General features: G+C 36.0%; 1 protein-coding gene across 1 annotated transcript in view; it reads right to left on the reverse strand.

Moving 5' to 3' along the window:
• LOC145666348 (neuroendocrine convertase 1-like) overlaps nt 1-26,031 on the reverse strand; it is a 351,242-nt gene that overhangs the window by 153,638 nt on the left and 171,573 nt on the right. The window contains exon 9 of the mRNA XM_081733482.1: nt 2,083-2,183. Coding sequence (XP_081589608.1) covers nt 2,083-2,183 — 101 coding nt within the window. The remainder of the gene's footprint in view (nt 1-2,082; nt 2,184-26,031) is intronic.

Consider the following 26,031-nt stretch of genomic DNA (forward strand, 5'->3'; position numbering starts at 1 on the left):
TATAAAAGGCACGCGCTCTAGCCAGTAGATTATTGAAGTGGAGAAAGTTGCATTAGGAGTAGATTTCTAACGTTTCCGGTTGCAATAAAGAAATAAGGACAGAGATTGAATCTATTCTCGGAATGTTTAACCTACACTGAAAATCTATTTCGATGTTATTTATTGTCGTTTATGCTTTATGTTGATGGATATTGAAAATGGTCCAGTAGAAAGATAAGGGATCCTATTTTTGTTACGAAATGACGGATAGGTATATTTGTTCTAAAAGGCTTTGCATATAATTTATACAATATGGCAATAAAGTACCCGTATTGATTGTTTTACAGTGAGATAAAACAATTTATCACAGGAACGACAATAGCGCACATTTATTGCTGGTGGCTGGACTAAGTTTCAACAGGCTCCAAGCAGCAGCTGAGCAGTAGAATTTAACAGTACTACATATTGGACAATCTTTTAGTGCTCTCAGCATGGAGCAGAGATGGTCATCCTCCCTCATTTTGCCCTCATGAGGGACACCCTCACCCTCACCTCACCCACATTTTAGTAGTTGAGGGTGAGGGCGTTGGAGGGTGAGGGCGATAAAGTAATTGAGGGTGAGGGTGAGGGCGTCACTGGAGGGTGAGTGTGAGGGAAGGTGAGGGTGAGGACGTCAATGGAGGGTGAGTGTGAGGGAGGATGAGGGGAGGCCGTCAATGGTGGGTGAGTATGGGGGAGGGTGAGTGTGAGGACGTCAATGGAGGGTGAGTGTGAGTCAAGGTGAGGGGAGGGCGTCAATGGAGGGTGAGTGTGATGGAGGCTGATGGTGAGGGGCGTGAATTGAGGGTGAGGGTGAGAGAGGGTTAGGAAAAATGATCATCTCTGGCATGGAGTACATTATTTTGTATGTAAAATTAGGGGCAAATTCTGCCACGGAAACTAAGGCTTTCTACAGAATACTTACAGGTATAAGTTGTCTGAAACAAGCACGTTCGAGTACCATTAACACATTCATTTGTTTGAAGGTTGGCGAGAGGACATGGATGGCACCCAAGAACAAGACAAGATAACAAAACTATGTATACCGTGAGGACTCTTTTTGCTGATAATAATAGTTTGAGCCTCCTAGAAATCAATAATAGAATATTCTTGTATCAATAAGAGGAACATTAGGAGCATCATCCATTAAGATTTAGGAAACAGGAAGCTGTGCAACAGTTTTGTACTTCACACTCTGAATGTCGAACAGATAAGGAAGGGTGAACTTGAAAGATTTCGTCATGACAGAGCATTTCATGACGAATTTCTTAAAAATCACTGTCCCAAAATTGAAACATGTATTTTTAGGTACGATTCTCTTACAAACAATAGTCGTCAACGAAGGTCGTGCCAAGGAAACTAAGACTAAGCAAGATTCGTATGCAGAAATCATGAGTCAAATCTTTGTTGGTTTCATTTTTCCACAGCAAGAGTTTTGTTCATCATCAATTTGTTCTAAGAGCCCAGACCATAAATGACAGCTTCTACCACCCAGATATCGCACATCATTGATCATCGATGGCTACGTAATTTATGAACGTCTTCCATTTACCCATCCATTTTTTCCTACACAGTAATTTGTCTTTAACATGGGTCTCCGCCGTCTCTCGTTTTGGTCTAGAGTTGTCTCTAGGCAGAAGATAGCTTCATTTGTCTTGCTAACATAATCTACGTATTTTACTGTTTATCACACTTCACCTCATGTCTCATTTTCATCATTGACATACAGTACAGTTTTGCGCCAATCATGTGTCCTATTTCTCACTAAAATGCATAGTTTTATCCAAGTAGTCAGTTTTATTTGTTGTATATACTTAGAAATACATCAAAATGTCCCTTCCTCATATTAAGGAAAGAAGTTTCTTAAGTCTGATTTAAACCTACATGGTAACAAAATTAAAGAAAAGCTCTTAAACCATACATACTTTTTCTCAGTTCATTATTCCAACGCTCCACGCCCCTTACAAAGGGCGTAACTGTCTTACAGGTAGGTAGCCAATGTCGCTAGTAAGTTTTAAAAAGTGTATAAAAAAGATATTTGGATATTATTAACATCTTACTTACTTGACTTCCAATGTGAGAGCCACTATTCCTGCAGCGAGAGGCGCCGCTGCAGATGTTCCTGTGTGCTTGATGGTGCAGGTGTTTTGAAGATCAGTTGTTGCCTGCCAAGAACGAAAAAAGTTATTGCAACAATATTGAACTAGAATTAGGTAAGAAAAGTTATGGCATCTTATAATTCCTACAGCCAAAACCCCACATTTAGAAAATATCAAAGTGCTAACAGTGCTTTGTTAGCTATGGCCGTTCGTAAATTTGATGGATTTGCTTTCCTATACAGGGATTGTGACCATTTTGTAGGTGTTTTGTCGTTTACTGAGTGTGGACATTATGTCCGACTACCAAGTACGTAAGTACTTGTAAATAAATTGTTTAGATAAAAATTTAAAAAAAATAAAAATAAACTTTGCTAACGATAGAAAAGACTAACACAATATTCTATGGATGCGATATTCGGAGATTTCACAGTAATAAAGGCTAAATATCCTTTTATTGCGGATAACCAACATTTTACTGTGCAGGTTGCATAGATGCTAGGGAATGTTATACCGTAGATAGCTAATATTAACTGTGAAGACTTTAGCGGATTGCTTCCATTAGCAAACTTGGCCGAGATAATTACAATAACAAAACCTACTTATTCTTGTATTATAGGCAATCAACATTTCATTGCTACTGTGCAGGTTGCATAGAAGCTAGGGAATGTTATAAATATTAAACACGATATAGATAGCCCCTATTACAACTGAAGATGTTAACGGATCCAGTGAATTTACGAAGTCGATCGAGATAAATACCTCTAGCTGACTATCGCGAAAAAAATAAATTCAAAAATTCGTTTTCATTCAAGAGTTATCGTATGGAGTAACGGATAGACTTAAGTACGTACTAACAGTATACAGTTCCACTGCGTTCTCATAATAATACTAACAGTAAAATAACGCGCAGTTTGTATTATACTTCACTTATAATGTGATATTTTCTAATTTCAGTGCAGTGTATAATCCTGGCATCAAATACTGAATTTTATAGTAGTAGTTCCTCATTGGAGTCCATTGCTAGTTATCTCGTCTTAGCATCTCAATGTTAAAATATTTGCTATGACTCCAAAACATATACGTATAGTTACTACTTTCTAAGCATGGACAATGTTTATAAATGTTTAATAAGCGACTAAAGCTAAAGAGTCAATATTATTATACATTGGCTTCCTTAGCAATTGCTGGGTCTAGGGCGAGAGATACCCATAGACTGCTTAGTTAGTGTGCATGGCACAATATCGAAAGTGAAATTGCTGATGACTATAATATTTTCCTTCAAAATATCATCAAGAAAATATAGAATTGTTCTCTATTTCAGCGGTATTATCTCGTGCAAATCAAGAATAAGGACTAGTACTTGGATTTTAACAACTTTTTTATTTTTATTTTTTCAATTTATTTTATTTTTACTTTTTCTTGTCATTAAGTTTGTAAGTTAATTTTGAATATTTCTTCGAATACGACTTCCGAATACTTAATTGTGCGAAGATAGAAACTAACAATGGCTAATAAATAACCTCTGTGAAATATATTTTCTAATGTTCTTGTTTTCCTCTGAGATATGCAGTCGATAGTTGTTGCAAGTTTCAGTCCCTTTTCGAGAGCAAACCTTCCTTTTTCTCCCTTTTTCAAGTCTTTTTTTTTTGTGATGCGTATTGGTTAGCGCTGTGTCAAATAGAAAAGTGGGAGGGAAGAAAATAGAATAAGTAAATAATTTTCGATACCTGGGTAGTATTCTTAGGAATGGCAGGAAGTGCAAACGTGAAATAAAAGCAAGGATAGGAATTGGGGAAGAGCCCTTTAGGAGAAACATGCACATTAGGCAAAAGATGAAAAACGACTGGAAACTTTCGAAATGTTAGTGTGAAAGATAATGGAAAGACTTAGCTGGATTGAACAGAAAATGGATGAGAGGGTGTTAGAAATGGTGAGGGAGAAAATAATTTTAGATATTATTAAGAAGAGGAAGAGAAACTGGTTGGGACATTGGCTAAGAAGGAACTGTATCGGAGGAACGTGCTAGAGGATTATGGCAGAAAAGAGAGAGAGAGGGCAAAGGAGACTACAATTAACGGACGATATCCAAATAGAAAAATAATACATGAAGAAGAAGAGGTTAGCGGAAGACCGTGGCGCATGGAAGCTTCTCAGTTGCAGCAAGTGATCTGCCAATAATGGCAGAATACCTAAGATGTTGATTATGTTCGTTTGGTTACTAAATTCTTTCTTATACTTAACAGGATGAGAAATCATAACAGTTGAAGTAGTGAGGAGATTGGTAAAGAAAGAAAGAAAAAATATCTATGGAGTGGAATGTTTCGATATAGAGAGTTCACAATTTGAATATCCACAATTGTTAAGGTGGACCACCACCCGGAAATCAGTACATATTTTAGCTTATTCCCTTAACTACTGCGCAATATAACGTTACATATCATAAATATTGTACTTTTAAGATAAAGTAATGTTTCAGCTATAGCAAAAGACACTGATTCATTTGGTTGTGTCTTCTGATATCGAAAAATGTAACAAATAAAAGAAAATATTTGATGGCACTTGCTGTTACATCTTACTAGAAGTACTCCGTTTTATGAAATGTTTATTTTAAAGTAACGATCTTAGTACGAAATAGATATATTGTTTGACCGTTTCTCGTGTTGTGTTTCACATTTTATTTAAATATTAATTTACACTTAAGGAAATAGACTTTGAGACGAAACTTGTTCAGAACGCCATAATGCGTTGTTACCAAAGCCATAATGCGTTGTTGTGCGTGTATTGTAGTCACAATAAGAAAATTCCTGGATTATAGCGTTGCAGTCCGAGAAGCTAAATTGCGGTAAGGGTCGAAAACTTATTTCTCCACTAAGTATCCAAGCAGAATTCCATGATTACTCCCTTTATTATCTGGCATCAGTTAACAGTCGACACTATCTGGCAACGCCACACTATTCAAGCACGGTTTAGTATAGCACCGAGAACGCCTAGTTATCCACCTTAATCTATATAAGGTTAAGGATACTACTAATCACTACATCACCCATTAATTATATATGAAATGGATGTTAATTACATATGAATTACTGTAATTGACTTGCAAACTTTTGACAACAACACCAATTTGTTCACCCCTGCAGTAGTTATTAGTAGGGGAATTGGTAAGATTTTACTTTAGACAATTCATTCAATGGTTCGACTCTCTAAAACACCTAAAACTAACATAAAACTAAACTTAACTTACTTTAACCTAATTTTTCGCTACGGAATCTCCTCTAATAGCTATGAACATTAACTACCAAAAGTAGTCATTACAATAAATTAAATTAAAGTCTTACCGGAAAAGTTCTTCTAAAAATATTAAGTGGGGGTACTACATTATAAATTCAAGAGCAAGGCTACTCACTGAAGTACCGAACATTTAAATGGAATGAATGATGGAATCTTTTTATACGTGTTGGATGTATTGGTGTACTACAGATGGATCACTTATAGGCTTGTAATAATTTTGATTATTTTCAAATTTTGTCAAGTACAGAATTTTATTAAATTAGGCATAATTTTTTGTCTATAAATGTTTCATTTTAAAAAATTAAGTGCAAATCTCTGAAGTGCGGGGTTCCTTCCAACGAGAGGCCTAAACGTAAACCGGTTCACTATGTAAAGGCTGCACAATTATTAATAAATAATGCTTTAATAGGCAAACTGGTAGTAACAGATCAGTGTTTGAGTGGAAGCGCTTAGTAGTTCAAAGCTTGTTTTAATATAAAGGTATTCTGTCATCTCACGATGTTATTGGGTCAAATGGAATGTTAGGAATATCCAATATGCATGCGTAAAGATGGGCTTGTTAATCGAAAAATTGTTTCCTCAAAGTGTTTGGCGTGATAGCTCTTGCACAGGCAGATTATGGTCCAAAAATAAGGCTGCGAGGATGGTAATGAACGAAGTAGACAATCAAGAAAGTGGGAGGAAATGACAGAAGCCCGGAAAAAGCACATGCACGATGTTTGTTCACCACAAAACCTACTTAGCCAGAATTGGGTTTGAAACAATGACTTAACGCACTGAGTCACCATGATCCTATATATACTGTATAATTTATAGGATAATCAGTTTTAGATATCGGTTTACATTCATTGTAGGCGTTGAGGAAAATAAGAGTGCGACAGAAAAAGGAAAATGAATGGGCAAAAAACTTTATTATAGAGATCCAAAATTAAACAAAAGTGTTCCTTTAAGTATCTAAAATCATAGGAGATTTTGTTCAACAATTTGAATGCAACAAATTGTCTTATTTCCGCCTTTATATAATCCATTAAACACAGTGGCGGCTCAAGAAGGGTCTAGCAGTTCTCACATGTCCATTCCACCCGTTATTTCATAATCATTTCCTATCTTTCATTGTCCGACTATTTTGTTCTTCAGGGGAACACAGTGCTTGGGGTTCAGGTTTAATCTGCGGCGAAGTAAGCTTGTAGTAGACAACATCGTGTCAGTGGGTTTTCTCGGAGTAGTCTCGTTTTCTCCTACTTTCTCATTCCACCAATTCTTCCATTATCATTCACTTACCTTAATCATCGTCTCCCTTAGCCTAATGGACATAATCGTGTGACGTTAAACTGATTTTTTTTCATTTCATTTGATTTTCACATGTACGAGTACATGTCGAGCGAAAACTAACAATATAACTTTCGTTATTCTGTATAGCAAACTAAGGATACTACAGTGTTACAAAATTACGGATTTTGCTCTTCTCTCTAGAAGCAACAATATAAGTGACGCGAACGGGGCAATACACGTTGAAAATATTTCATTGTCTATTGTGCTGCCAAAATGTCCTGAGCCGTGGCAAAAGTGCGAACTAAAGCTCACACCCCGACACACCCACGCGTTGAACCAATAAGGGTTCAGTAGTTGCTTAACGAGAGAGCCTTAGCGAAAGAGAGTGGAATTCCTTCAGCCGATAGCAGCGCCTGAAACGGAAGACTAGGTGTCAAGTCAATATGGTATATCTATAATATTATGATCATGATATCATGGATTTCGAATCAAGAAAGAATAAGATAAAGTACAAGGGATTGAAAATTTGACTTTCTTCAAAAGCCTTTGTTTAAAAAAAACTATTTAGATGCGTACCTCATCCAATTGCATAGATGGATTTTAGAAGTTAATATCATAATCCCGTTTACAGGAATGTAATACCTCAAACCAATTTGGATATATGGTAAATAATAGCAAAATTTGTAAGACTGCTTAAAATTATGTAATTCCGAGAACTTGTTGTAGTTACACCTACCAAAAAGGATTGCTATAATTGTATAGAATAAAAGTAATTAGAAAATGTTTTTAAAAGTTCCCATTAATACGCAATTTTCAGCAATATATAAAATTTAATATTTTTTCTTTTCATTTCAACGGAATGATTTGAGATATCAAATTGGTGTAAAAGGCATTATGATATTTATGCTTACTCGAAAACATCTACGGAACTGGAAGTGATACCTAAACATTTTTTTTTTCGAAATAAAGTCCTTTGAAAGAAGTTAAATTTTCAATTTCTGGAAGCTTTCTTCCTGCTTATTCGAAATACATCATGTGATGATCGTAGCATTCGACACTAAGGATTTTGAATGTGCATTACCCCGTCTGTAGACCCCTATTACTTGCATTGTTACTCTCGTAGAACCCTCCAAAAATTTGGTGCTCTTTTGTTGTTTGTATTACTGTAGCGTCCTTAGTTTGCAACACTACATAATAAGTATGGCATTGCAAGTCTTCGTTTTAAATGTAAATTTAGAACCCATAATAATTTGACGTAATACCATTTGAAGAAAAATACAATTTTATACTGGGTGGCAATGATGTTCATCTTGTTGAATCCAAGGATACGTCTCCCTGCGGATATTTGTCAGTGTTAATTTTGTCCATTTGTTTAAAGTTACAAAGGCAAAGATAACTATTTCATAGTCATACACATATTCTATACTAAGATGCAGCGTTTATGGCATTTGGAGTTACCCTTCAACGTAGTTAGCAAATGAGAGGACTGTTGTGTTGCCACGTCTTTGTCTAAGTTGTTAAAGCAGAGAAAAAGATGTTATCTATCAGCTCGTCAATTACTAGTGTATGTATTGTCTGCTTGGACACATCCTTTCTTTATAACACGGCAACGTCGCATTCGACGCTTTGTTTCATTCACCTACCCTACACGCCATCTACTGCGTCCCACGCTTTAGTTCTAAGTTGCTGTTTCTACCAATGATTCAAACTAAAACAACAATAACAATACAGAACTAAACAACAAATCAATAAAATGAGAATAAATCACTTACTCAGAACAGTCAGCAGTTTGAAAGAAATATGCCTTTTAGAAATGCGTGGTTGGCTTCAAAGAAGCCATGGGACTGCTTGTCACTGTGATTGTGATTGTTTATTCGCCAAGTTAAAGAACGTCAGTGTTAAATTCACGCCGCGTTTGTATCTTCAAATTTGATTCCGGGGAGGGGGGACCCCTCTACTCTAAGTGACCACAGTGGCTTACTGGTACACCACTCAATTCTGATGCTAGAAGTCCTGGTTGATATCAAGTTAAGAAGTTTGTTGTGGACAAAGCGTTTTCTCGGGGGTTTTCTGTTAATTCTCACCTTCTCACTAACCACTGTTTCACATTACAGCTCACTTTCAAAGCTTTGCTAATTATGTGTCCTTTAGCCTAAAGAGCATAATTGTAGAATGATTTAAAAATATCATATTTCCTTTAGTTTTCTAGAGTTTAACCACAATTTCCAAGGGAAAGATTTTTTTTTCATTTATTATTGTCTCAAGATACTAAATGAATATAATAATTGTCCCGTCAATCTACGTAGTATGTAAGTTCAATTTCGTGTGATATTGTTATGCTCTATAAGGAAAGGGTTTTCATTACACGAGACAACACATACTTTTCTAACAAGTCAGAGCTTCCCCAATAGAAACAGATACAATTACTTGAGAGACATCACTATCACTACCCATTCCGAGACGAGACAGCTGTAACTTTTCTTTAATACAAACTTTAACCCTATAATGCAGTAGTGTGTGTTGGCCTACAAAAATAATTTTCAACTGGATCCTCTATGACGTCGGAGTTTGCTCATATTCTCAGTAAACTACACAGAGAGAGCAAGGAGAAGGCAGTAAACTTAGGGTTTATAGAACCCTGTTGACATGAAATAACGCGTAGTCAATGGATTCGTGTATTTAGGACTAACGGAATACTGTCAACATTTATTTGGTTACACTCTAACTACCTCGTTCTCTCCCCTTTTGTTTTCAGTCTTTTCTTTCTCCAAGCTCTAATCGCGAAATCACACTCCTATGCCACACATTGGTGAGCTAGAAGTGATTTCCTATAGGTTAATGATATATGCGTTCGCACTGGAAGTTGAACCCGGTACCACGAGCATCAGAGATAAAATAAAAACCCGCTAAAGACTAGTGAATCCTACTTTGCAAGTTTGTAATGAACAATACGGAAAATAAATTTTCCGTTTTTCCCCTGCTTGACATTAACTGCTCTTCTTGTTTTCTAAGATACAAAAAAGTTTTCAGATTCCCACAGCAACCATCATTTTGCTCAGTTAATCAACTGAGAGACCTAACACAAAGGATAGGATGAGGTGACCTCATTTCTTAGCCTACTATCTTCTTTTAAGATAGAAAATGAAAAGTCGCTGCATTAATCAAGAAACAACGGTCCTGAAATTGTTTCTCATCTTCACCTAGTCCTAACTAAAGACTGTGAAGATTGGGTTGGCCTTGTGCTTAATTATCGAGGCGCGAGAGAGAAATGCAGAAAAGGAGATAAAAAAAAGGATAACGTTTTCATGTATCTCTTTGAAGAAACCAAATTTTTAAATTTAAACGAAACAATTCATTACGAAATTATATTGTAAGTACATTCATGTAAGTTGTAATTTGTTACGGTATAGTTTGTTTTACAGTATTCTCAGCAGAGTACTGTTCTAGAACGGTTCTTAAATAGGGGCTCATTTATGGTTATATGGTTAACGAACGCACTTCCAGCGCGGTAGACCCTGATTTGTTTCCCGACAGGAGCTCATGTCGTTCAAATCCCACTCTAAGCTTCATGTCCATGTCTCATAAACATCGGTATTGAATGGGACAGTGAAATTAACCAATGAAAATGATGTGTACCATGACATGTGTCTCGAATATGACCATACGCGGTGATGGAGATGATACACCAGGATTTTTCAAAAAGTTTCTGGCGTGACATTGAAATGCCATACCACAGGTGATATCACCGTCATCATAACTACTCTGCCAGAATTTGTACTTGAGTCAACAGAGAAGTTTCCATGCTTTTGCTAACCTCTTCATCTTCACGTGCAATTTTTCTCCTTTGATATCGTCCATTAATGGTAGTCTCCTCTGCCCTCTCCCTCGCTTTCCTGCCACCATATCAATTAACACGTCCCTCATGATACAGTTCCTTCTTAGCCAATGTTCCAAACAGTTTCTCTTTCTCTTCTTGATATTTAAATTGCTATTTTCTCACCCACTGTTTCTAAGACCCTCTCATTCGTTTTTCGCTAGTCCAAGTTAATTATCTCAATTCTTCTCCCTATTCACATTTTGAAGGCTTCCAGTCATTTTTCACAATTTTGTGTAATATCCATGTTTCTGACCCATACAGTACAATACTCCATACGAAGCATTTTATGCGTCTTTTTCTCAACTCTTTATTCAAGGTCAATTGTGTTTTCTTCCTCTTAAGGCTTCTTTCACCATTCCTATTCTTAGTTTTATTTCAAGTTCACACTTCATATCATTATTAATAATACTACTCAGGTATAAGAAACTAGTCACCTGTTGTATTTTCACTTCTCCTACTTCTATGTTTGACACCAACCATTTCGTTCGTATCACCATGACTTTTGTCTTTCTAACATTTATTTCCATCCCATATTCTTCACAGGCCTTCCTCTAGTTTTCTAACATTTATTGAATTTCCCTCGAGATTCTGCAACAAGCGCCATATCATCTGCAAACCGTATACACCTAATTCTTCTACTTCCTTTTGAGATGATGTCTTCATTATATAGGCTCTTTTTTACTATCCTTTAGATAGATATTAAATAATGTTGGCATCCCTGTCGAACTCTCCTTCCAATTGCACTCTGCTATGTCATTTCCTCCCCTATCCTAATACTTACTTATTAGTTGATTTATAAGTTTCTTATAAGTCTTCCATCTTTCCATTCCAACCCAACTTTCTTTATAACTTCCACAAACAAACATGGGCCTGCAGTGTAACGAGGAATTCGAACTACCGTAATACGTGGAAATTTGTGATAGTCTCCTACCAGGAATCGAATTAAGAGTCAAAACTACTCACGTTAGCCGAAGAGTATCTCTAAGAGTGTTGGTTTCATTTCGAAAAAGGACTAAAACGTGAAACAACCTATCAACTTCATATTCGAGATTCAAATTTATGCAGAACAATAGCGGTGGGAATGCATTTTATATATTTTAAAGAGGCTACTTACTGCCTACTGTTCATTTTCTAATTTAACATTGAGAAGCCATCTCGGAAGAAATATACAACGATAACGTTGAATTTTATATATTTTGTTCGTAATCAGAGTAGCAGGGCTCAAACATTTTTGCCATAAAATACAAGGAGAAGAAAAATATAATGTGATGCCATTAATATGACCGTATTAACAATCAGAATTTCTTTCTTTTCTGTAACATATCTTCTTGTGTTGTACATTTCTACATTGTAGCGACATAACCATTCCAGTGAATTCTTGTACAACGTCTTTACTAGTATTTTTGAGAGGGTATGAAACCACGCACAGTGATAATTACCTCCTCCGCCATCTTTTAATCAGGGTGTATGAGTAGTATTACTTCCAGGCAGTGAGACGTCCTTTACATGCTCTTCTCCACTCAATTTACATCATAAAATGTCCTGGAATCCCTAATGCCTTCTTTGGAATCCCTTGCTCCGCCATTGCATAAATCTGAAGACCGCAAATTTGGATAGAGCAGATTAGGATCCTTTGACGATATCATGCTACATCACGTCTACGCTCAATAGTTTGTGCTATATTTAACTCTAAAGTTTGTTTTCCCACGCTAAACGTTTCGGTTTCCGCTCTATGCTTATTTGAACATTTTGTTCTTTTACCCTCAGGAATCACACCTCTGCTTTGGTACAACGAATTTAGCGCCATACTATATATATACTGGTGTCCATAAAGTCAGTTGCCACCCCATGTATCTTCGAAACGACTGCGAATATGAGGAAACGCAAAAAGACGTCCATCATTATTTTAAGGGGCTTGAATTTTGAGCTATAAAAGGTCTAACCCAGAAACCCTATATAGGGGTACGTGGGGTCAACTTGAAAATTTTAAATGACAAAGGGTGTAGAGTAATATATCGTTGGAAAGATCTCAACTAGAGAAATATATTCTAATCCATTTCAAGTCCCCATGTTGACCCCATCCAAAATGGTGGGGTTCACATTTCGAGTCCACCAAGTCCGTTACAACCCCCTGTATCTTCGAAACGACTGCAAATATGAGAAAACGGAAAAACGGGCTTGAATTTTGAGTTATACGTCCATCCCAGACACCCCCATGTAGGGGTACGTGGGGTCAACTTGAAAATTTTAAATGGTAAAGGGGATTAATATATCGTTGAAAAGTTATCGACAAGAGAAAAATATTTTGCCGAAAGTTTCAAGTCCCTCTGTTCACCCCATCCAAAATGGCAGGGTTCACACTTCGTATCCATTTAACATTTTCTAGTTGACCCCACGTACCTCTTATGGGAGTGTCTGGAGTAAACCTTCTGTAGCTCAAAATTCAAGCCCCTTAAAATAATGATGGACGTGTTTTGCATTCTCTCATATTCGCAGTCGTTTCGAAGATACACGGGGTGGCAACGGACATGATGCACACGAAATGTGAACCCCGTCATTTTGTATGGGGTCAACATAGGGACTTGAAACGGTCTAGAGAATATTTATCTTGTCGAGACCTTTCCAATGATATATTACTCAACACCCTTAGGCATTTAAAATTTTCAAGTTGACCCCACGTACTATTATATGGGGGTGTTTGGAGTGGGCCTTTTATAGCTCAAAATTCAAGTTTCTTAAAATAATAATGGATTTGTTTTTGCATTTTCTCTTTTTTTCTTTTTTACGTGTTTTTTCTTTTTTACGTTTTCTCATATTCGCAGTCGTTTCGAAGATACATGCAGTGGCAACGGATTTTATGGACACGAAATGTGAATCCCCGCTATTTTGGATGGGGACAAGACAGGGATTTGAAAATTTCGGCAAAATATTTCTCTTGTCGCGACCTTTTCAACAATATATTACTCGATACCCTTTGAAATTTAAAATTTTATCCCACGTACCCCTATATGGGTCAGTCTGGGGTGGACATTCTATGGATCAAAATTCAAGGCCCTTAAAATAATAATGGATTTGCTTTTGCGTTTTCTCATATTCGTGGTCGTTTCGAAGAAACATCTAGTGGCGACGGGCTTTATGGATACCCTATATATATATATATATATATATATATATATATATATATATGGTTTTAATGAACTATACCGATAAGCTGTAAGAGGTGATTCCTCACATCAAAATAAGTCAAAATGTTCCTATGGACCTGTGGGGAAATGTGCATAGTTTCAGAGCTACGGCTGTTCAATATCGAGGAAAAACCAAATTTCAAGAGGCCCTATTTCGAATTGGAGAAATCGTGGAGTGGTGGTACACAATTCAGAAATGAATATTTCATTAATGCTCAATTGGTGTGCAGAGTAATCCGTGCAGGGTGAAATTCCCAGACATGCCATCAAGAGAACTTTGAGATATGCCCCGACTTTATGATTCGTCCGAAGTAGGCAAAGGTAAGCCTTGACAGCAGTGAATACGGAATCCTTTGGTACAATGTCGGAAGTGTTAAGGATTGTCAACAGCACGCTCTCGTACTCGGGTAAAAGCATACTGTAATGTTTTCTTTGACGCTTATAAGTGACGAAATACATAGCATCACATGTTATTCGGAACACACACACACACACACACACAAAAATGGAGCTGCTTGTTCCTACACTTCTGACTTCCCTCCGAAGCGCTGAATGTCAATTATTGCCAAGGCTTACCTTCTGCCTACTTTGGACCCTTCTTGAAATCAAGGTATATCTGAAAACTCTATTGAGAGCATATTTGACCGTTATACTCTGTACAGAATACCGTGAAAATTGATGTAATATGCATTTTTGGTTTGTGTATGCGCGACTTCCTTTACGCTAAGGACCAGCATTCACAGTTTCTAGAATTCGAAATAGGGCCTATTGAAATTTAGCTTTTTCGCGATTTTGGACAACCCTAGCTCTGCAGCTCTGCACTTTTCGCAATAGGTCTATATGAACTTTTTCTCTTATTTTGATGTGGGGAATCACCTCTTACAGTTTGTCGATATAGTTCATTAAAACTTTGTATATATATATATATATATATATATTCCATGTACAAGGAAATTTCTTAAATCTGATTGTTGATAGAGCAGCGTAACTGCTAACTCTTAGGGGTAAAAAGTGGAAACACTACGTGAAAACTAAACTTCAACCTTTCGAAGCACTCGTCTCATAATAGCATGCGTTTATTAGATATCACAGAATAAATTACTGAAATTGGGTTCATCAGTTTGACTTGCCGTGTATAATTATTATTAGTTTTGCGTAATATATTGACACCTCTTATTTCATGTTATAGCAGTCTTCCAGAGACTAAATTATGAGTGTGTTTTTTGTGATTCTAAAGAAGTTTGCAATGTGTTGTAAATGTTGAAAAATTATAAAATGCTGTAAGTTGATCACGTTAATAACTTAGATACTTATTAGCCAGGGATGTAATGGAGGGTATACGCGAGTATACTCACCTCTAATTTTTGGAAACTATCGTATAGCCACCTAAAATTTAGGAAGTAGCTAAGTTTTCGCTACATTCGATGCATAATATACTCACTTTATTGGAACAAACAACTGCTTTTCATGTACTATATCTGTAAACAGAAAAATCTCACTAAACAGCTGGTCTTCAGGGTGTTGCCACGAATGATGTTTAAATTCTTTTAAAATGTTTGCGTTTTCGGATTGTGGGAATCGGTTTTTTGACAATTCAATCTAAAATGGAAAAGAGGACTCAGAACCTGCAGTGGTTTTTCCTCAAAACGTCACATCTGCTGTCACTAAATTCTGGAAGCTGACCTGTGGTATTATAATAAAATAAAGTCAATCTGTTTCTAAACGTTTTTCTTGGAAACTCTTGTTTCTAGAGATCAGTGGAAGATAGAGTAGTGAGGAGGGAGGAGGAGGAGGAGTAGGGCCTACATTCATGTGGTGACATTCTATTTTAACATAGCAATGGCAACAGTTTTCACGCCTTCTTTAACCCAAATTCAAAGTCTGCCGATTGGACACAATTTAAGCTAGGCAATACGGAGTGGAAGCAGTTTCATTCTAACCGCGGCACGGGGTTCCGAAAAAATTTAGTTTTTACTTTAGTTCAAGGCTTAACAGGATATTGAATTAATATATTTGCGCCAAAAAATAGTTGACCTCCACAATAATAACAAAACACGTGACCTATCGTCGGTAGTAATAACAAAAACACGTGACCTATCGTCGGTCTAGTTTGAAGCATTCACCGCTGTTCCCAATACCATTAACTGCAACAGCGAGCCTCGGATAAGTACTACTCATTTGTAGCCCTAATTGACATTAAAGAAAGTGGCGATTGATTTCGATAAGTACTTAACGGGATGGTCTACCTTCTCTCGGCACAAAAATTTTATATTGGACCTTATGGGGAGAACATGGCTACCGAATTTCCTCAGTTTCTAAGGAACTAGGTATCTCTAATGGGAAAGAAAAATTTTGCAGCATTCTACAGAAGTTTATTAACGGATTGAAATACTTAAATTCTATATATGTCTGCTAGTTTAGCAGAAATAAATTATTAAGAAATAAATACATTAGTTTATTTTTATACAAATTATAATATGTCTAACTTTGGAACCAATTATGGTAGAAAGATCAACATTTTTTGTTTTATCCCTTGAGAAGAAACGACTCTAATAGTTTTAATTACAACCATATCTGATACGCCAATTAAAAATAGTACTTTAATATAAGTATTAAAGTCCACCTGTCAAAGTTTGACGAGGGTAAGTCACGCCCCACTCTAAGCTTGGCCGCGTAAAGGGCGGGGGTTGGTGAAATGGAGGGGGAAGGGAGTGGATGTCTGAATGAAACAGGTTCTCGACCAGTTTCTGAGATTACCTGTCAGCTGCCAAATACTGTTAGCTTTATAGAGTTTGTCTCCCTCAATAGTTCCATACTAAGAGACTGAACGATGTGGTGTGAAGTATCCTCTTTTCCCCGTAACCTCTAGAAGTTCATCAAGATGCATTCTAGAGTGCGCGGGAAGAACAGTATATATCAGAAAACGCTGTCATTTTTTGGGAATTTTTCCCCTTCACGGGATGATCTACCTTTTCTCGGCACAAAAAATTTTATATTGGACCTTATGGGGAGAACATGCCTACAGAATTTCCTCAGTTTCTAAGGAACTAGGTATCTCTAATGGAAAAGAAAAAGTTTGCAGCATTCTACAGAAGTTTATTAACAAGTTGAAATACTTAAATTGTATATTTGTCTGCTAGTTTAGCAGAAATAAATTATTAAAAAATAAGTAAATTAGTTTCTTTTTATACAAATTATAATATGTCTAACTTTGGAACCAATTATGGTAGAAAGATCAACTTTTTTTTGTTTTATTCCTTGAGAAGAAACGACTCTAATAGTTTTAATTACAACCATATCTGATACGCCAATTAAAAATAGTACTTTAATATAAGTATTAAAGTCCACCTGTCAAAGTTTGACGAGGGTAAGTCACGCCCCACTCTAAGCTTGGCCGCGTAAAGGGCGGGGGTTGGTGAAGTGGAGGGGGAAGGGAGTGGATGTCTGAATGAAACAGGTTCTCGACCAGTTTCTGAGATTACCTGTCAGCTGCCAAATACTGTTAGCTTTATAGAGTTTGTCTCCCTCAATGGTTCCATACTAAGAGACTGAACGATGTGGTGTGAAGTATCCTCTTTTCCCCGTTACCTCTGGAACTGGAAGTTCATCAAGATGCATTCTAGAGTGCGCGGGAAGAACAGTATATATCAGAAAATGCTGTTATTTTGGGATTTTTTTTCCCTTCCGGACAAATATTATAGCATACAGTAGTGGCAAAGGGAAGGGGGCAGATTGGTACCCCCACAGCATTTCGACAATGTAAAGTCTTGGCCCCCATATATAGGTGTCCGTAAAAAAAGTCCCCTAAGTTTTTTTTTTTTTTTTTAATAATGTCTTGGGAATATATTTCAAATTTGAGGTGTTTTCCTAGTAGCCGTCATTTTCCAATATAACCGCCGCCTACGTAAATCTCTCTCTCTCATTCTCTCTCTCTCTCTCTCTCTCTCTCTCTCTCTGTATATATATATATATATATATATATAGGCCTATATATGTAAAGAGAGAGATCGTGAACCAAGGCACTTAGAAAGATAATTTTGGTGTCAAACTATAGGTTTCTGAGGCCGATGAATTTAAATATGGCATTGTTTATTGCCACTTAGAAACCTTACAACCTGGCAACACTGTTGTCTAACGATTAACTGTACAAAGTTACAAATGCGTATATGCACGCATTACTCTAGGATGTAGCGTACTTCCTCAGGACTAAACGAAACCTACTTTTTCTGGTAGCTTTAATCACGACAAGACATATTTTACATGGTAACATGAGAGAACATTTGTCTAAATCCAATATGGCAGCCAATATGATGGCTAATTACTAGGCAACCAAGTAATGGACTTATTCAAATGCCTGTCAGTCCTAATTGGCCTAGAGCCTAGAGAATGGGAGAAAGAGGCAGGATACGGTCTCATTGAAGAAGCGTCTCCTGAGGGGGCGAGGGAAATTTAAAATACCCCATTTTTTAATGAAAAACACGGTTTTGCCTCCTTGTCCGCAGACAACACTGCACACCAAATGCTCTATAAGACGTTCTCTAAATACCAACCTGTATTGTGTGTAAACCGTGCATTTTCACGGGGGAACAGCGGAGCAAAAGCGCTGTTTTTTGTGATATTTCTGGTTTCTCGTGCTTACTTCGCTAAGACTAAGCACTGTAAGCCAATCTCCAATTATCCTATAGCAGTGTTAATTTCAGATCATTTCCTCCGGAGGCACCACGCACAGGGAGAAAAGCGACTAAAAATTGCGTGCTCCACAGAAATTTCTGCGAAGATCTCAAGCACTCGAGGGTGAATTTCGTAGCTCTTGGGAGAATTCCCCCCCAGAATCCCCCCTGAAATCATCACTGTCCTAGGGAGTTGAAACAAGAAGCGGGATACGCAAAAAACAACAAACTTTCAAAGCATTTAAAGCTTAGGCTCGTTGCGCTAAGCGTCTTCTTAGGACGAGGATATGGGAATTGAAAAATTTACGTTTTCTTTTATTTATTTATTTATTTATTTATTTATTTATTTATTGAAAAACATGTTTGCCCTTTTTTGTCCCCAGACAACCATGCAGACGACACACACAATTGTCTTATACAAAAAAGTTGCCATGATAGCTCCTATAAGACCCATTTGGAACGGTGTCCATACTGTGCATTGTTATATGGGGACAAGGGAGCAAAGCCCTGTTTTCTTTGACTTTTTCGTTTTCCGCGCTTACCCCGCTAAGACTACACACTGTCAGTTAGTCTCGATTTATCCTAAAGAGTTGAAACAAGAAGCAGGATACGCAGAAAAGAACATACTTTCAGAATGATGACGTCCTATGGGTGGGACCTACAGCTTAACGTAGGATCCGAACCATTTGTGTCTTCATCGGGAATCAAACAAGGGACTTCTTGATTATAAGGGATGAGCGTAACTATTCATCCACGACGCACACATACATACATACAAACATATATATATGCAGATATAGATGTATATATGCAGAAAACACTGGATAGATTTCCACATCACCTGAGGGGTACTATCCATGATGCGTTACCTTTTCATTTTTACAATGGAAGGTTCCCCTGTAAGCATATGAAACCATTGATTTGCAGTTTCTGTATGCACTGAGACTATTCACTAATGACATCCATGCACTTATTTACAATATTTACATTAGAATACGAGTAATATTTTGTAAACAGTAGGTTATTGTAAATCTTTACTGTGATGAATTAGATATGAGTAGTACAGGGGAAGAATGATGAATATCACATTTTTAGTAAGGTTTGGTTAGGTCAGGGGCGGATCCAGGGGGGCGATCGCCCCCAGAGAAGAGAAGGTTTTCTTATTTTTTATATATAAATAAAACCCATCCCAAAGTTTGGAGCCCTTAAAAGTAGCAGTATGACAACCCAACGCCCCCCCCGAGAAGTCGGTTCTGGATCCGCCCCTGGGTTAGGTTTAGAATTTTTTTTCCTGCACCAAGATATATAACATGGGTGGTAACAATAAGTTGTAATCCACTCGTGGATGTACCCATGAGTGAACTACAACCTGCGTTCACCATCCATTTTATATATTTTGGTGCTGCAAAAACATTTTGGTGCTGAACATAACCAAACCTGACTGAAAATGTGGCTTTCATTGTTCTTCCCATGTACTACTCATATTTTAGTGATATATGAATTTGTACATTTACACAGTGTCAGTTTCTCACAAACGAATGCGTTACCTGCCCAGTACATACTTATAATATGCTTTATATTTGTGGCCACTAAATAGTTTTATTGTTACTGACACCGAGGTTCACATCACTACTTCCTTTGTACCTTTTTCGTGTATTGTCATCTGCCTTCGTGAATGGCCTCTTTGGTTCCCTGATTGGGAGCCCACGAAACACACGAGAATCAGCGAGCTCTGGTAGTATACATTTCATATAAAACCATTGCAGTTTTGGCACAAGGTCATTGAGGATGTCTTCATTACGTTCTATTGTTATAATGGCATAATTTTCATTCTGATTACTAGGTATCTCACTTGCTACAGGGATGAACACGAAAAGATCACACTTCTTCATTCCAGCACAAAGCATTTGCTGTTAAATTTGGTAGTAGTACGTGTGGTTTTTTGGGAGAAAAAAATTTTCATTCTTGCGTAGCCAGAAGGATTTTATTTTTTCGCAAGCTTCAGCGATACTTTTGCAAAATCGTGCACTGTAAGGGCACTTTATTTCCAAGAGATATGGTTCTCCTTCATCGGGATAAACGACACCATCAGGACTTGCCCCTAGGAAGGGGTTTTGTTTATCTATGAATAGGCCACAAGGAATAACAGACTTCTAGAACCTGTTCATATTTTCTTCGTGCTATAGCCTCGTGTGCTTTCCCCCAATTTGTCGCAACAGTGTTATATTCCTTAGGATACACCAGGTCCTAAGGGGGCAGCTATGTGTATGTTTAGCCAATGGAGCCATTTGTATCTTCGTGGCTTTGCACTCTCTCCAAATAATAATAATAATAATAATAATAATAATAATAATAATAATAATAATAATAATAATAATAATAACTTTTGCCTCCTGAAAATAACCAGATGATAAAGTTATGGTCGATACATTTTTGGAATTCTAAGGCATTTTAGAATGCTTGTCTATCATCTGGCTATCAGAAATAACTGATCACCATTTTCACTACATATCTATAATTTTCTTACAGAGTAGAAACACCTCCTCGGAAGAGAGAGAGAAAAAAATAGGCTATTGTACGTGAGGACAGGATGTTTACATTCGCATTGACACCTGCTGTGAAAACGGTCCCTTCATATCTCTCGGGACGAAAACAGAAGAAAAGGGTGGGCGCAGATGCCTTACCCTCGTCAAACTTCTTGACAGGTGGACTTTAACAATTATATTAAAATACTATTTTTTAATTGGCGTATCAGATATGGTTGTGATTAAAACTATTAGAGTCGTTTCTTCTCAAGGAATAAAACAAAAAAAAAGTTGATCTTTCTACCATAATTGGTTCCAAAGTTAGACATATTATAATTTGTATAAAAAGAAACTAATTTATTTATTTTTTAATAATTTATTTCTGCTAAACTAGCAGACAAATATACAATTTAAGTATTTCAACCCGTTAATAAACTTCTGTAGAATGCTGCAAAATTTTTCTTTCCCATTAGAGATACCTAGTTCCTTAGAAACTGAGGAAATTCGGTAGCCATGTTCTCCCCATAAGATCCAATATAAAAATGTTTGTGCCGAGAAAAGGTAGATCATCCCGTTAACATGGTTTAAAGCTATTAGAGGTAGTCTTCATACATATTCAGATTTTAAGAATGCTCTTCTATCAAATTATATATGAAAACGATTTTATGGTAGCGAATAGAGATGCCGTTTTGCGAACGAAGCATTACAATCCAAAATTACACCGGAGTATTACTGAATTTTTAGTATCTACATATCATGAGTTAAGATCGCTAAATCCAAACCATCCGGAATTCCGAATTATAGCTTCTAGTAGAATCTTATTGCCATTTAGACTACAACAGATGTTAATGTCGGCACAGTGCATTAACTTTAACCATTTAATTATGCTCATTCAGAGTTATGAGAGTCAGTCTGCAATACAGAATAACAATAAAATGCAGGATAGAGATCAGGGTAATTATGCACGTAATCAGACACAATATGCTTCTGTTCGTAATGTAGATATACAACCTGAAAATGATTCTAATGTTCGTAGTTTCAATAATAGAATGAGTAGTTATAATGGTACCGGAAATCAAACGCAACCTAATTATAGAAATGGAGCTAGGAATTTCAGAAATAGCAACAGGAATTTCAGTAGAAGTAATAGTTACCGCCGATCTTCACAAAACCAATTTGCAGATGACAGGAATTTTGTAAATAGGAGTCAAAATATGGTATCATCCTATGAAAGACAAGAATGTACACAAGATTGTGCTATACAATGTTGCTTAAATGAACCCTTCGAACGTATAACTTGAACTGTCAAAAAGGCGTCCGATGGATTTGTATTAAATTGACCTTTGCTTACGTCTATGGTTAATATGTTCTTCAGTCTATTTATTATTAAAATGTATGTTGAAAACATATGCAATTATAAAATCAGTTAAGAAAGTGATGAAATTAATTTATGGCAGTCAACTGAAAATACTATTGATTTGTTCCTTATAGTTTTGTTCCAATTTCCTTTTATAGCATTAATTTGAGGAACTGTTAATTTGTGTTTCATGATAAGAAATTATCTAAAAGCTTTATTGTAATACAAGGATATACTGAGTTTGACAATTTATGTTTTCTCCAAGAAACATATATTTAAGCTATTCTTGTTTTCATGTTTTTATTCTATTCGAATTTCATGCGAGTATTATAAATATTTAAAAATAAAAGATCATAATTTTAATGTAAACGTATGAAGGTAATGACAGACTTATATAAAATAGATGCACCTTATTATACGGAAAGAATAAGAATAATGAATATCGAATCTCTTAATTTTTCAGAGTTTATTAATGTATTAAATCATAATCTTCAATGTGTTTATATGTTCTAATTTTGTTGGCTTCTGACCCTGCTAATCTTTAATATTATGAAGATCTTTGTTTGTAAATAATGTTGTTGTATATGAAGGAATAGTTAATTTTATCCTAGAAGAAACTATCAGTTAGATTTAATTTTTGAATAGCCTCATTCATGATAATTGTAAATCATCGTTATTAGTATTGAGATATATTAATAAATATAAGAATGTGTAATGTTATAATATATTATATATAAATGGAAAAGTAGAATATTTGTATTAAAGTTGATATTAAATATACGAGGGCTATTCAAAAAATAGGTGTTTCATGATATTTAACCCAGGGTTCTTTCCTTCATAGTAGAACTATTACGGAAGTCCCGTCCGGACGACATCTACAACGATAACGTTGTATATAATATTAGCAATCTGTGCCAGTTTATAAAAAGGGATCAGAGGCGAATTATTTGAGCAGTATTATGTATAAAGGAAAGAAAGACACATAGAGATTTCGAGCCACTATTTTGTAATCGTTAACTAAAAAGAGAGTTGTTGCTATAGCAACGTCGTAAATAAATGTACATGTACGTAGACATCTTGTCGAGTAAATAAGTGTCTGTATAAAGGTGTAGACATCTTGTTGTATATGCAGAAAGTTAATTATGTACGCTTCTCATGGTTAAGTATTAAAAACCAGCTAAGAAAGTGTTAAAACGTAAGAATTATTTTGAAGATTACTAAATAAGAACCAGGAGACCCCTTACAATGGGGCAACCATAAAGCTTAAAAAGTGTAACAGAATATTTCATACATAGTTGGTACCTTATCTCTGGTTGTGACAGCTACTTATGTGTACGCAAGTTTGATATTTTTATGAGCATAATAAAGCGTAACTTTAATTTTCCAAAATAAAGTATAAAGTAAGACTTGATTCCTTCATTTGAGAACTGTGTTCTAAATTACTTTCTACAAAAGATAAGTTTATTTAAAATGACATGGAGAAAGATTGGCATAGAACCACCTGCCAGTTGCTTTTTTTTTTTTTTTGTTAAATATCGTCGCTTTACTAAGGAATATGGTTAAGAAAATGATATTATTATATGACCAATTGTTGACCATGGCTAATTATATGACTAATTCGATGACCAATGATATGCTGTGTTCTAGGAAAACAGATGGAGGTCCAGTGGCGAAGCGTAATCAGACAAGTAAGGTAGGCCCTACAAACTGATAACACAAATAACAATTAATGTATCATAAAATGTTTAAAATTACACTCAGAATTTTATTTTCCTTATTAAGTTAAACAACAAAACTACCAAATTATTTATTTTAAGGAACCTTTTGAGCTGTATTTCTAACACTGTTTACAGTTAAATTTATATGCATGGATACATAGTTTTGTTGTTCTTGTTTAACAACAAAGAATGAATATAGAATATAAACAAAAGTAAACGGAAAGTAGCCTATATTATAATAATAATAATAATATTCAACAAATATTTACACGAGGAAAACACACAGTAAGGTAAACGCGCCTGAATTCGACAGGCACCCGAATTCGACATACCTGTGCTTAAATGTTGTGAAATAAGCGTAAGATGTCATCCCTGCGATCGGGAATAGAAGTGGCAACATTATGGGAGTGTCTTTTCTCGTGTCAAAAGTGTGGTTACAGTAGATGAGTCATACGCATGGAGAAAAGAAGTACATTGTTGTGTGTGTGATACACTCTTCGAGAAAAAAACACATAATCTTAAGAAAATCATAAGACGGCAGGTTATTTTCATAAGACTTTTATTAAAGTTAGGTTTGCTTCAAGCAAATAGTGGTACTTTAATGTTGTAAAGGAGATTCAATCAGTGCGTTTTGTTTTCTTCTGTGAGGACAAAGGTTGTGATATAACATGAACGGGGAGTTGGCGAAAACATGAGCCTTTATTTATAACGTGAACCGGATTTCGACAAGGTTATCGAATTCATGCTCAGTAGTGCAAATATAATTTTAACTGAATATCTAAACGTACAAGTATGTTCAAAGTCTTTCATAAAGTTATTTGTTGCATAATTCTCCGATAGTTGTAACCTCAGTCCGATATGGAATGTCGAAATCAGGTTCCTGCATGTCGAATTGAGGATCAACGAAGTAACTACTCAGTTCAGAAAATTTAGTTGTGTTGTTTTTCCCGTCTGATAATTTCTGCATAATAATAAAACAATATTTGAAGCTGAGAAGATATTGCTACTACTAATAATGCCGACTTAATGTTTTACATGGATATAATTGAAGGTGTCGAATTCAGGTATCGCAACTGTCGAAACCAGGTGAAGTGTGTCGAATTCGGGTTCCATTGGCGAGTTCCAGTTTCATAAAAAATTTTAACATTAGCATTTGAGCCTTGAAGTGACTTCTAGTATTAGTAGAGACTGTACATTTCAATGAAAAAAAATGGGCCAACACCGACCAATATTATGGCCACAATAGGCAATTGATTTTGAAAAAGGTCCTTAACCTGTCGAAATCCGGTGCGTTTACCTTATGTATTAATGAAATATTCCTATTTAGCTCCACTACAAACATTTTGAAGTTCAGTTCATAGCCTACTTTCTTCTGTCTGGAATTTGCAGGGGGAAGAGGGGAATTTCCTCCTTAATTGCTGTTTTCATTTCCTGCATATTTGAAAATAGGGGAGAGAAAAAGAAAGTGCATTTCTACAGTTAGCTGTCAAATTTCTTGGATAAGCGTTTGTTACTTGTATCTCTCACTTTAAAGAAATAAAATACTGCATTTCATTAATGCATCATGTGATAATGGCTTCACTAGAGGGAACTTTATTTGAATCAACGCAAGATACTTAATGTTGAATTCTATGGATTGGCATTTTTAATGGGATGGCTTCCGGGCTTAAACGCTCACCGAAATTTTATCGCAACTTTTTATTGTTTTATACATTACAGAATTTACATACTACCAGGAATAGAGTTAGCGAAACTCCTCCCGAAACAAGCAAAGCCTCCCTGAAACAAAATCTTAAATACTCCACTGATTCTATGAAATGGAAAAAAACTACAATTACACACAAATATAATTATCTTGTACGGAAGCATTTGTAAATTTATACTTATGTTTAATGTATCAGACTTATATTCTATGTGTTATTATGGACCATGTCCCATGTAGGAAAAAAAACAGCTACTTTGAATAACTCCTGAGAGTACATACCTAAATTAAACAAGTTATCACTAACAGAAATACAT

Source organism: Thermobia domestica, chromosome 12, assembly GCF_964235325.1.
Source record: "Thermobia domestica chromosome 12, izTheDome1.hap1.1, whole genome shotgun sequence".
NCBI classification, from domain to species: domain Eukaryota; kingdom Metazoa; phylum Arthropoda; class Insecta; order Zygentoma; family Lepismatidae; genus Thermobia; species Thermobia domestica.